Source organism: Lycorma delicatula, chromosome 4 (assembly GCF_047948215.1).
Source record: "Lycorma delicatula isolate Av1 chromosome 4, ASM4794821v1, whole genome shotgun sequence".
In the NCBI taxonomy this organism is placed as follows: domain Eukaryota; kingdom Metazoa; phylum Arthropoda; class Insecta; order Hemiptera; family Fulgoridae; genus Lycorma; species Lycorma delicatula.
In genome coordinates this window covers 2,988,334-3,001,645 of record NC_134458.1, presented here as the reverse complement: position 1 = coordinate 3,001,645, position 13,312 = coordinate 2,988,334, and the positions used below count along the sequence as shown (strand labels likewise).

General features: G+C 30.7%; 1 protein-coding gene across 2 annotated transcripts in view; it reads left to right on the top strand.

Moving 5' to 3' along the window:
• Positions 1-13,312, top strand: part of PlexA (plexin A) — a 201,527-nt gene that overhangs the window by 181,715 nt on the left and 6,500 nt on the right. For both annotated transcript variants that reach the window (XM_075362153.1, XM_075362154.1), the window contains exons 24-26: positions 4,230-4,399; positions 5,614-5,756; positions 12,544-12,689. In XM_075362153.1, the coding sequence (XP_075218268.1) occupies positions 4,230-4,399; positions 5,614-5,756; positions 12,544-12,689 (459 nt within the window). The remainder of the gene's footprint in view (positions 1-4,229; positions 4,400-5,613; positions 5,757-12,543; positions 12,690-13,312) is intronic.

The following is a 13,312-nucleotide window of genomic DNA, read 5'->3' as shown; positions in this document are numbered from 1 at the left end:
AGCATTTGTTCAACGATTGTTACATGATGCTGTTTTTGTTGAAAATTTAGCAGTTAAGTACAGATTTGGTTGCCACCTGTTTCATCTTCAAAACGTTGGTAAAAAATCACTTCACATGAGCCATATGAAATTCCTATTTCTTCAGAAGTTTCTCTGATGGTGGTTCTGTGATTACCAAGCATAATTTTTTTAAACTTTTTTGACATTTTCATCAACACTAGAATGCCCGGACCTCACGTCAACTTCATTGTCTTCTCGATCTTCCTGTAAGCATTTGTACTACTCATAAACTCATAGTTGTGATGTAGCATTGTCGCCAAAGGCCTTCTTTAAGATTTAGACACTTTGCTGAACTTAATCCTATTTTTAATGCAAAATTTCAGACAAATTCTCTTATCCAATTTTTTGTCACACAGTTAATCATCAACACAGTAAAGTAAGTCATGCTCTTTTGCTCACCAAACGCATACTAAGTGTTACAATTGGCTGAAAATTAACACATATGTCACTGACAATACTACCAATATACAGAGAGAAAAAAATCAACTCAATTGACAAGATACAACTTGCGCAATTAAAAATTCTCATTACTTTTTGATCAAACCTCATATTATTCATTAATATTGATAGTCCATGACATGAGTTCTATCTTGAAATTAAAGGCTGTCCAATTTGAAAACTTTTAACTTGAAATTATTGTAGTTAAACTTTTTTTTTTATTAAAACTACTTACCTTAGCCTGCTTTCTATGTAATTTTTCAATGAGATTGAAACATTTGTTGCAGTAATCTATAACCTTCAAAATACCTTCATCAAAATTCTTTGGCACATATCCATTAAAAGAAGCTTTCAATTAATCATCATTCATGAATTTCTTGCCATTTGAAGAGTCATTAGATTTTTTAAAAAACAAGTAGAACAGCAACTCAATACTCTTCGACAGTAACCTGTATTAGCAATTTTGGGTAGCATGCTGCAACTTCTGGAGTGTTCCACAGTAAGAATATATGATAATCACTGTTACTTATGGAATGAAGTTGATCGACTGGACTTTTTAATTTTATCATAAGTGTGCTTCTTCCATACATACATATATATATATATATATATATATATATATATATTTCTTGTCAACATATTTTTTTTTTTTTTTGTCTTCAGTCAATTGACTGGTTTGATGCAGCTCTCCAAGATTCCCTATCTAGTGCCAGTCGTTTCATTTCAGTACACCTTCTACATCCTACATCCCTAACAATTTGTTTTACATATTCCAAACGTGGCCTGCCTACACAATTTTTTCCTTCTACCTTTTCTCTTTTTTTCTGTTTAGCCTCCGGTAACTACCGTTTAGATAATTTTTCAGAGGATGATATGTATGAGTGTAAATGAAGTGTTAGTCTTGTACATTCTCAGTTCGACCATTCCTGAGATGTGTGGTTAATTGAAACCCAACCACCAAAGAACACTGGTATCCACGATCTAGTAATCAAATCCGTGTAAAAATATCTGGCTTTACTAGGACTTGAACGCTGTAACTCTCAACTTCCAAATCGACTGATTTGGGAAGACACGTTAACCACTAGACCAACCCGATGGGTTCTTTTTCCTTCTACCTGTCCTTCCAATATTAAAGCGACTATTCCAGGATGCCTTAGTTTGTGGCCTATAAGTCTGTCTCTTCTTTTAACTATATTTTTCCAAATGCTTCTTTCTTCATCTATTTGCCGCAATACCTCTTCATTTGTCACTTTATCACCCATCTGATTTTTAACATTCTCCTATAGCACCACATTTCAAAAGCTTCTAATCTTTTCTTCTCAGATACTCTGATTGTCCAAGTTTCACTTCCATATAAAGCGACACTCCAAACATACACTTTCAAAAATCTTTTCCTGACATTTAAATTAATTTTTGATGTAAACAAATTATATTTCTTACTGAAGGCTCGTTTAGCTTGTGCTAATCAGCATTTTATATCGCTCCTGCTTCGTCCATCTTTAGTAATTCTACTTCCCAAATAACAAAATTCTTCTACCTCCATAATCTTTTCTCCTCCTATTTTCACATTCAGTGGTCCATCTTTGTTATTTCTACTACATTTCATTACTTTTGTTTTGTTCTTGTTTATTTTCATGCGATAGTTCTTGCGTAGGACTTCATCTATGCCGTTCATTGTATCTTCTAAATCCTTTTTACTCTCGGCTAGAATTACTATATCATCAGCAAATCATAGCATCTTTATCTTTTCACCTTGTACTGTTACTCCGAATCTAAATTGTTTTTTAACATCATTAACTGCTAGTTCCATGTAAAGATTAAAAAGTAACGGAGATAGGGAACATCCTTGTCGGACTCCCTTTCTTATTACGGCTTCTTTCTTATGTTCTTCAAATTACTGTTGCTGTTTGGTTCCTGTACATGTTAGCAATTGTTCTTCTATCTCTGTATTTGAACCCTAGTTTTTTTTAAAATGCTGAACATTTTATTCCAGTCTACGTTATCAAATGCCTTTTCTAGGTCTATAAACGCCAAGTACGTTGGTTTGTTTTTCTTTAATCTTCCTTCTACTATTAATCTGAGGCCTAAAATTGCTTCCCTTGTCCCTATACTTTTCCTGAAACCAAATTGGTCTTCTCCTAACACTTCTTTCACTCTCCTCTCAATTCTTCTGTATAGAATTCTAGTTAAGATTTTTGATGCATGACTAGTTAAACTAATTGTTCTGTATTCTTCACATTTATCTGCTCCTGCTTTCTTTGGTATCATTACTATAACACTTTTTTGAAGTCTGACGGAAATTCCCCTTTTTCATAAATATTACACACCAGTTTAATATTGCGATTGATAATCTATCAATCGCTTCCTCACCTGCACTGCGCAGTAATTCTACAGGTATTCCGTCTATTCCAGGAGCCTTTCTGCCATTTAAATCTTTTAATGCTCTCTTAAATTCAGATCTCAGTATTGTTTCTCCCATTTCATCCTCCTCAACTTCCTGTTCTTCCACTATAGCACCATTTTCTAATTCATTTCCTCCGTATAATTCTTCAATATATTCCACCCATCTATCGACTTTACCTTTCATATTATATATTGGTGTACCATCTTTGTTTAACACATTATTAGATTTTAATTTATGTACCCCAAAATTTTCCTTAACTTTCCTGTATGCTCCGTCTATTTTACCAATGTTCATTTCGCTTTCCACTTCTGAACACTTTTCTTTAATCCACTCTTCTTTCGCCAGTTTGCACTTCCTGTTTATAGCATTTCTTAATTGCCGATAGTTCCTTTTACTTTCTTCATCACTAGCATTCTTATATTTTCTACGTTCATCCATCAGCTGCAATATATCGTCTGAAACTCAAGGTTTTCTACCAGTTCTCTTTATTCCGCCTAATTTTGCTTCTGCTGATTTAAGAATTTCCTTTTTAACATTCTCTCATTCTTCTTCTACATTTTCTACCTTATCTTTTTTACTCAGACCTCTTGTGATGTCCTCCTCAAAAATCTTCTTTACCTCCTCTTCCTCAAGCTTCTCTAAATTCCACCAATTCATCTGACACCTTTTCTTCAGGTTTTTATACCCCAATCTACATTTCATTATCACCAAATTATGGTCGCTATCAATGTCTGCTCCAGGGTGGGTAAGTTTTGCAGTCAACGAGTTGATTTCTAAATCTTTGCTTAACCATGATATAATCTATCTGATACCTTGCAGTATCGCCTGGCTTTTTCCAAGTGTATATTCTTCTATTATGATTTTTAAATTGGGTGTTGGCAATTACTAAATTATACTTTGTTCTATTGTTCTGAAACATTCTATATCATTTTTGTCCATTTCTTTCACGCATCACATATATCCTGTATATTGCAACCAAGTTGTCTGTGTATTTCAGCCAGTATCAAGGTATAAAAGCCCAAAAAATATATTTTTGCATAAATTTCACATCAGTGCAACCATCTTATTAATTTTTTGTCTATAACTCCCATAAATTGCCATAGGGAAGTAATGCAATCTGTGGACAAAATTAAGTAATCCCAACAAAACAGTTGGAAGTTGAGTGCTATAGATGTACCAACCTCTGCAAGGGAAATTATTAAAGGATCATTACTTTCATGAAATTTGGTCTAAGATAGTTATTTTTAATGATATTTTATGATTGTTAATTAATATTTTATGTAATAATTACAAGCTTACAAATTCTGAATCACTCTTTTTTTTACAGGGTACATTACAAAAATTTGTTGATGATTTGTTTGAGACAATCTTTAGTACAGCACATAGAGGAAGTGCACTCCCATTAGCGATCAAATACATGTTTGATTTTCTTGATGATCAAGCATTACTGCATAGCATTACAGACCCAGAAGTTGTCCATACTTGGAAAAGCAACAGGTAACATTCACATAGTGTATTCTGAAAACCTTGCTTGTAAACAAATGCCATGCACTGCTGATATATTCTCTCAAACACCCTCATACATGTTGAGTGTTTTCCCCCAGCAACTTTTGTGTGTTCTTTAAAATTTTATTTTTATGCTGTCCAATTTTTAAAACATATCATTGAATAAAAGGAAATCATTCAACTTAAGAGTTTTTTTATTGTAAAAAAAAAAAAATTAATCATTTCCATTTCATTCAAAGTACCCAGTAAATTATTTCAAATGTTATTGTTTCTTTACTTTAACTAATTCACCTTAGTGATGTGAAGTTTTAGTTTTTAATTTTAAATTTTAAATAAATTTTTTTTAACCCATTTAGGCACCTCTGATCAAGTATGTTCTGTGTTGTACATTATCAAAAAAATAAGATGTGCACATGTCGTTATGACAGTATTGCAGTTATAGGTGATATCACCTTCTCAGAGTTAAGAGTGGCATATTATTTTGCAGTTCTATAGAGATGAAATTGTTAATTTTAATCATATGAATAATAAAAAACAATATAAGCTGCATTAATACATTAGTGAAAACTGTTCATGAGAAACTTAACTGAGAATTCAATTAACCTCTTTTTTCATTTTTATTTTATCTCATTTTACTGTGATACTGTGAAAAAATGGTGTAGATTAGAATAGAAGGCCATATCTATTTCCTACTCCAGTTATAATTTAAATTGGTAATTTCCAAGTTATGGCGATCAGGAGGTGCAAATGAACCAAAGATTAAAAAATGGATCGGTTGAATTAATGATATTCTTTAATTAATTTAAAATAACATCATCTCAGAGTACATAGAAGTATATCATAACCGTGTAAATAGTGAAATGTTTTCTAATATTAATATTAAAATTGTTTTTTTGGTAATTTTTAAATAATAATTAATAATCTTACTCTATCAAAAAAAGGGTTTTTATGAGAATTATTTACACGAGTAAAATTAGTAAACCAATGGGTTAATAAATATTCTTTCTTCAAGAATGAGGATATTTCTCCATAGTATATTGTCTAATCTGTTTGGTAGTAAGAATAGTACTGAGTAATGAGTCATTTTATTGTTAAATAATTGAGTAATTACTTGCTAAGATATTTTATCGGTGGTATATTATAATTCTATTATCGTTAATGTGTTTTATTGTTAGATTAGAATGTTCTGTTTTGTTGTGTTACAGTTTACCATTACGCTTTTGGGTTAACCTAATAAAAAATCCAAACTTTGTGTTTGATATCCATAAATCAAACATAGTTGATTCTTGCCTTTCAGTCGTGGCCCAGACTTTTATGGATTCTTGTTCAACATCTGATCACAGACTCGGTCAGTATTTTTTTTAGTATAATTGATTTCACTTGAGTTCAGATTATGTGTGAAAAGAAGTTGTTTTCTCCTTCTTCACCATTGTTTGAATACATTATTAATTTTCCTTAGTTTATATAATCACTTTTACTTTCACCTGAGTACAGTCAGTAATATTCATAGATTCGGCCGGTGCTTATATATATATATATTTTTTTTTTACAGACAATGATAGCACTCTGTGTACCTTAGTCAATATGCAGATGATTTAATTACTTATAAAGAGCACTAGGACATCTTCACGTATCTTACATAATGTAATGTCTGTGCACATAGATTAAATTATTTGGATCAGGAAATTATTTATCATTTACCATTGATAATTTACCATTGTCTGTGGAATTAAACATACAGGTTTAAAATTTATTGTAGGTAATCACAAGTCAGCTGAAAATGACTTGTTTCTGTTTGAAAACTTGACTTCTTTGATGTAGTTAGAGTTTATTCTCTCATTAGCTCTCATCACTGTTTGATGATTTAGGAGATGGTTTAGAAAGAAGGAGAATGCTGTATTGTTGTGGAAATATAATAAAAATTGTGTAATGTTGTGCCTGTGCATCGATAAGTTAGATGCATTAAAAATTCCATTTACTCTTCCCACTACTTTTTAGTGGTCAACTCTATTTGTATTGACCAAATAAAACATTTGCTTGTCTTTTAAATATATCACATATGATATTGGATATCTTTTATTGAAGATATTGGACTTTTCTTTTTTATTCCTACAATCGGTAAAACTTTTGTAATGATAATCTTGCTTTATAATTTTTTTTGTGTTTCTCCTAAGTAATTTATTTATTCTTTTTTTGTCTTCAGTCATTTGACTGGTTTGATGCAGCTCTCCAAGATTCACTATCCAGTTATACTTGTTTCATTTCAATATACATCCTACATCCCTAACAATTTGTTTTAATTTATTGTAAAATTAAAAAACAAAATAACTTAATAGATTTTATATAGTGATGCTGAGATAACAAAGTTGAAAAGGCACATAAGAAAATCAATGTATACTATCATTCATACATGGTTTGATTAATAACTTTATTGCAGTTTAACCAAAAGAAACTATTTTAATCTCAACTCAATAAACTATAAGTATTATTTCCAATTAGAATTAGATTGTTTCCTTGGGGTTAGATGTACAAAGCATGATTTTTATACAAAAAACTGAGCGACAGAAAAAACTTTATTGCATGGTTTGATAAAAATACGCTGAACTTTTAAATTTCCCAGGTTATTTAAGTCCAATTGTCATAATTTGTTTGTTGTTATGCTGGTACACTTGTCCCTAGCATATATTTGCATTAGTAGCCATGTCAGATGCTTAGTTTATTGTTGCCTTTGAAAAAGGCTACATGTGTTTTCGTATGGTCGACAATTTTTAACGTGTGAAAAAGACAGAACAAAGTTTGCATTAAATTTTGCTTTAAGAATGGAATAAAGTGCAGCAGCGTACTGGAAATATTAAACACTGCAAATAATATAATCAAAATATTAAATATTAAAGCACTGGAAAGCTCCTATAAAGGAAAATGTTGTTAACATGCTGCCAATTACTTTTGGATATTAATTCGGGATGTACCTTAGGCTATTTATAAAAGAAAAGCATCAGCGAAATCATTCTAATACAGGGGTATGGCCATGCAAAATTATTTTAACTGTATTTTCCCTTATTTTTTTTTTTAAGCGTAATTTATTTAAAACTAAAGATGATAGAAAAATTGTATTTATAGATCTGTAATATGTGCAAAAAGTCAATTTAAGAAATGGTATCACACTTAGAGAAATTATTAAAAAAAATTTTTTATGTATCAGTGTAATTTTATCAATAACAGCATCATGCTGGATAGATCGTTCATAGCTGGTATAAATACTAAGTAGGGAACCTGTTTTCTGAAGATTGTGAAAAGTCGCACTAATTGTTTTGGATCCTGCAATTCAGAAAACATATGTCCTATTTTACTACAGCAGTTGTAGCATTACCACTACACACACCCAAACTTAATACCATATCAGCATATTCCTCTGTTGTAAATAAGTACGGCATTACTTCAATGGCAAACTGATCATACTCAAACTAAAATTCACAGAAAACCTTCGCTAATGACAGCATAGTTCACAGTACCCGATATACTTAATGTATCTTACAGATTGATTTTAACACTAATTCAGTATTGCGCATCGTTGATCAGCTGTTCTTATTTTATTGCCAACTTTGAACTAATAATTTTTCAAATAATTTATTGTATTTCTGACATTAATAAAAAGATTATTATTAAGTATTTTTTTTTACAGTTGTTTAATTTTCAGTTTTTTTTTTTATTTAATAGTAATTTTTTTTTTATAAATTCTTCACATCAAAAAAAATTTTGTTTTTTTTATATTAATTAAATACTTTTCTACAAATGTAGTAATTTACTGTTTCTAAATAAAATAAAATTTTGTTTAACTTTTCTTTCTTATATCCAGTTTATCTTAGATCACTTTAAATTAAATCATTAGATCAATTAAATTAAATCCTCTACATGTTTTTTTTTATAAATTTGATGTGTTTATCACCAATTTAACAAAGTTATTGTATGTCAAACATAAAAAGCAGTGTTTTTTACCCCAATTTATTTTTTTCATCCCAAATTTCTCAAAAACTACTGTAGATGTGGTTCTGGGATCTATTTTATTTGATTTTTCCTGTAAAAACCATAAGAAATCACTAATTCTGCAATTAACATGTTAAAATTTTCAGTACGACCTCATTTCACCAGGGTAGTTGAAAAAAAGAACGAAATCTTTCACTAGCCATGACTCGGAAACAAAGCATTTTGGACATATGTTTATGTGAATGTTTTCCTCGGCTATAAAAGTCCCGGGAGAACTTTGTGATAAAATTTCTATAATTAGAAAAACAAGTATGCGTACATTTTGTTCCTCATTTGTTAACGCTAGAACAAAAACATCAGTGCCTGTTGAATTCATTAAAATCCCAGCAATAATAGAAATTTTTTAAGCTGGATTGTAGTAGGTGGTTGAAATTGCTGTTTTATCTGGATCCAACAAAAAACGTCCGATTGCAACTTAGATGAAAAAACCAAAAGCTCAAAAACAGATTATAAAACCACAAATGAAGATAATACTGATTGTACTTTCTGATAGTAAAGTATTATTCATTAGAAATTTGTGCTGGAAAGTCATACTGTAAACTGTAAATTTTATAAAGAAGTGATGTTTAATTGACCGAATTCTGAATTCATCATGTTGAGCCTGAGTTTGTAGAAAATAGATCCTGTGTTTTATGCATGATAATGACCCAGTGTTCTTCAACTGCTCACCAGGTTTAACCAGTCAATCTTTTTTTTTCCTAAAATAAATATGTCAGTATAGTGAATGAAATTTAAGATGTCTCTTCAATCCAGAAAGCTGTGACAAGCAAACAAGTGAAGATGACTAGGAAGGAAGCATTTTCTCAAACATTCAATTCATCATGTGAACAGTGCACAGAAGTGCAAACTTCAGTGTAAATAGTGCACGGAAGCAGCTGTGGTCTATAGTGAATAATAAACAGCTTCAGTCCAGTATCTTAATTGCCGCACTATTGTCATTTCAAGTATTTTTTACTATGTTTTTGATGTCTTAGCCCAGGATTGACTGTGTGCTAATTAATTTTTATACATTTTTCTAGAAAGTTATTTTTATTATTTATCTTGTGGTAAGGAAATAAACATAGAAATGATTGATTAAGCCACTAAGAAATGTTTTTGTTTTCCTAAGCTTAGTACTGGTTTCAAGAGCACACTCATCATCAGCTGTTAATACTTTAAATACATATTAAAATATTGTTTACTATTGTGATAAAAGTAATATGAACTGTTCTAACATAACAGGAACCATTCTAAATTATCCAACTCTGCACTTTATTCACAATAATATACAATACTTTTTCAGTATTAAGTTTAAACAGCTGACGATGCTGGTGCTTTCAAAATTGCTACCATGTTAAATTAGATGAGTTAGAAAAATTTACTTAACCGTTACTTGCTTACACTAACATTCTGTTGTGTTGATTACTGCTTTTATTGGTAAAATAGTATGTTATATATTTATTTATTATTTTTTTATAATTATTAATGAGTTCTCACAGTAAGTTTTATATTTTTGTGGATACTGTGTACAGTATTATCTCAATTTTGAATTTTTAACTCTTGTATAATTATATAAACAGTGTCAGGAAAACATACTAAACTACTGTATATGCCTTTCCCCCTCGCATAGCTAATACATGAAAAAGGTTTCTTTAGTGACTGAATGATATTTAGATTTGTTAAACTTTATTTCGGTGCTAATCTTTCACATATAAATGTAATAGATGTAAGTAAATCTATGTTTAGCGTGATAGTGGTAGTCAAGCCGATTAATAAAACCTTTTTGAACTTTCCTACTTTTATTTTTAAGCCCATTATTATGTTAAGCATTATCAATTAACATCTTAAATTAGAGTTTGTCCAATTAAATACATAATTTAGCTCTTATTGTCAAAATGTTTTAGTTGTGACTAATGATGATAATAATAAACTTTAGCAGCATCATTTAACTTCAGTGATCTGTAGGAACCGATTTACTCCTTCAGTTTACTACACTAGATGTTCCATGTGTTGTTAACCGACATGTTTATTTATTACTTTTCTGTTGTCTATTTTAAGCCTACTTACAATATTTCAACCTGCAGGACAAATAAATATGAAACAAACACATATTTCTATTATTTATTGAACTATAACCTCTATCAAAAAAAAATTTTAATAAAATAAAAACTAATACAGAGTCTGGCAGAAATAACTCCCTGATTTCCCACCAATACTGGTGGAGCACCAATAGTACAGGGTGTGGTGTCGGCACACCATTTTGTAACAAATGTCTTGCCATTTCAGTTACAACCATGGCATGGAGTGGTAAGTGTGTCGCTTTCATTATTGAAATGTATTTTAAAAATACTGATTGTTATCAATACTCGACAATTATTTTATTAACCCTTTCAGCTAGGTCGACACGCCGTGGTACCCGATTAGAAGACAGTTCAGTTACAGGTGTCCAATTTTAGTGCTACCAGTTCAAAATTGAAAAAGAAACATCCAGGTTGGCCGCAAAACATTCAAACACCTGAAAGTATGGAAGCAGTGAGACAAGCGATTACACAATCTCCACATTACTCAACTCTTAAACACACTGCTGTGTTAAAAATTTCTCTCCAGACTTTAAGGAGAATTTTACATGCCGATTTACAGTTTCATCCTTGCAAAACAATGGTCATGCAGCAGCTGAATGAACATGACTGGATTAGCCGCATCACTTCTTGCCAGGTTATTCTGGAAAATGTTACAGTGAACACAATCATGCTGTTGAGTGATGAAGCCTGTTTCCATTTAATGAGTTGTGTTAACAAACAAAACTCTTGATACCGGGCAGGAAATAATCCCCTACAATTTCACATGCGCCTTCTGCTGCACTCTGAGTGTGTTACAGTTCGGTGCACGGTTGCTGAATTTGGAATAATAGGTTCTTACTTTTTTGAAGAAGAAAAGCAGTCAGTTACAGTAACTTCCGAATATTATATAAAAATGTTATGCGGCTTCTGGTTACAAAGACGTAATAACTCGGAAATCAAGCTGATAATGGTTTCAACAAGATGGGGCCACTGCTCACACAGCAAGAAGATCAATGAATTTCCTCAAAGATGTTTCCCGGACATCTTATTTCATGACAAGCTGACATCCTGTGGCCTGCACAGTCACCTGATCTTGCAGCATGTGATTTTTTTTCTGAGGACATCTAAAGGCTGAAATCTTAAATAGAAATTGAGAACCCTCAGTCGATTAAAAGCTGCTATCCATTGACAAATCGCTGCAATACCGTTGAAAATGACAAGAAAAGTAATGCAGAATTTCTGGGAGAGGTTAATGATCTATATAGATAGTGATGGTCAGTGTATGAACAACATAATTTTTAAAAATTAATAAAAGGTATGTGAAAATAAATGACAAACACTTATCTTTCAGAATATATTTAATTTATTTGTAATTTAATTTTAATGTCTATTTTATTTACATTTCAAATTGGGGAATTATTTTTGCCAAACCCTGTGTATTTTAGATCTCTAAATTATTTAGTTATGAAGATCCAAGTATCAAGTGCACAGAGTTTCATGATTTTTCAGTTATATATTTATCAGGTTTCTTTACAAGTAACATTGAAAAATTCTGTAAAATTTTTAATACAGATGGTTAAAAGTAATATACAAAGTTTTAAAAGAAAATTTAATTTTTTTTTAAATCAAACAGCTTATAATGAAATATATTTGGAAATTCCAGCTGAGTCATCGCAATCTGATATTCTAACCAACCCTAATTTTAAACTAATAAAAATAATTGTGATAAAAACAGGCATTGAAATACATTAAAAGACATTAAAAATTAGAACTGATTTATTTATTTATTCATATAGTAAGTAATAACTTATTGCTAACCCAGATATTATAGTGACTATTTTTTTTTTTGGTCAATGAGAATTTATTATAGTGTATGAAAATTGCCAATCCTGACTTCGATGCAATTCCAGAATCTACTGGATGAAAGGCTGATATTACCGCTCTCCCAGGAGGTCAGAGGAGCAATAGCATTTACTGATTTCTTATCATAAGCACAGTAACTAAAGCGATCTTTCATATGTTTGTGATTTTGTTTTCGTTTCTTTAATATAGGCAAAGATTCTCCTAGTTCAAAATTACTATATGCTAAAGACATTCCTGTTTACAAAGAGTGGGTGGAAAGATATTATTCTGATATTAAAATGATGCCTGCTATATCTGATCAAGATATGGGGGCGATGTTGGCTGAAGAATCAAGGGTAAGTTTTATTTATATTTTTACTTTCCATCAGTTATTTTATAATTTAAATTGGATATACACTTAAATGATAAAATAACCATAAGAAAAATTATAAATAATTATCAGAAGACAATTTAATTTATTGATTGCAAAACATACATGTTATATGTTTGATCATATTATAATATATTGAGGCAAACTATGCGCCTAGAAGCGGTCAGGTCCAGCATGTTTTATTACTGCTTGCTGGAACAACCGCCTCTATAATTAAACCTGTGCTTGTAACCATGCCTTATGTTGTGCATCAAGTAGGGTTGCTTTCATTCCACATTTGAACTTTTCTCCTCTTTCAAGGATGTATGTAACATATATTAATTAAAATGAAACAAAGTGTAACTGTTGTTCTTTTAAATTGCTTTACATGTGAAAATAACATAAATTTCTATGTCAGAATGCTTGCTCCCTAATAAGTGATTTAACAATTCAATTACATCAATTTTTTTCAAAACTGACATTTTTATGGGCATTATCTACTCATATCTTACTCAAGTAGTGTATTTAGCTCGTAAGAATACCTGCAATGATAACACCAGTAAAAATTATTACACAAAATGTAATCGATTTTGTAAAATAGTTCTATCA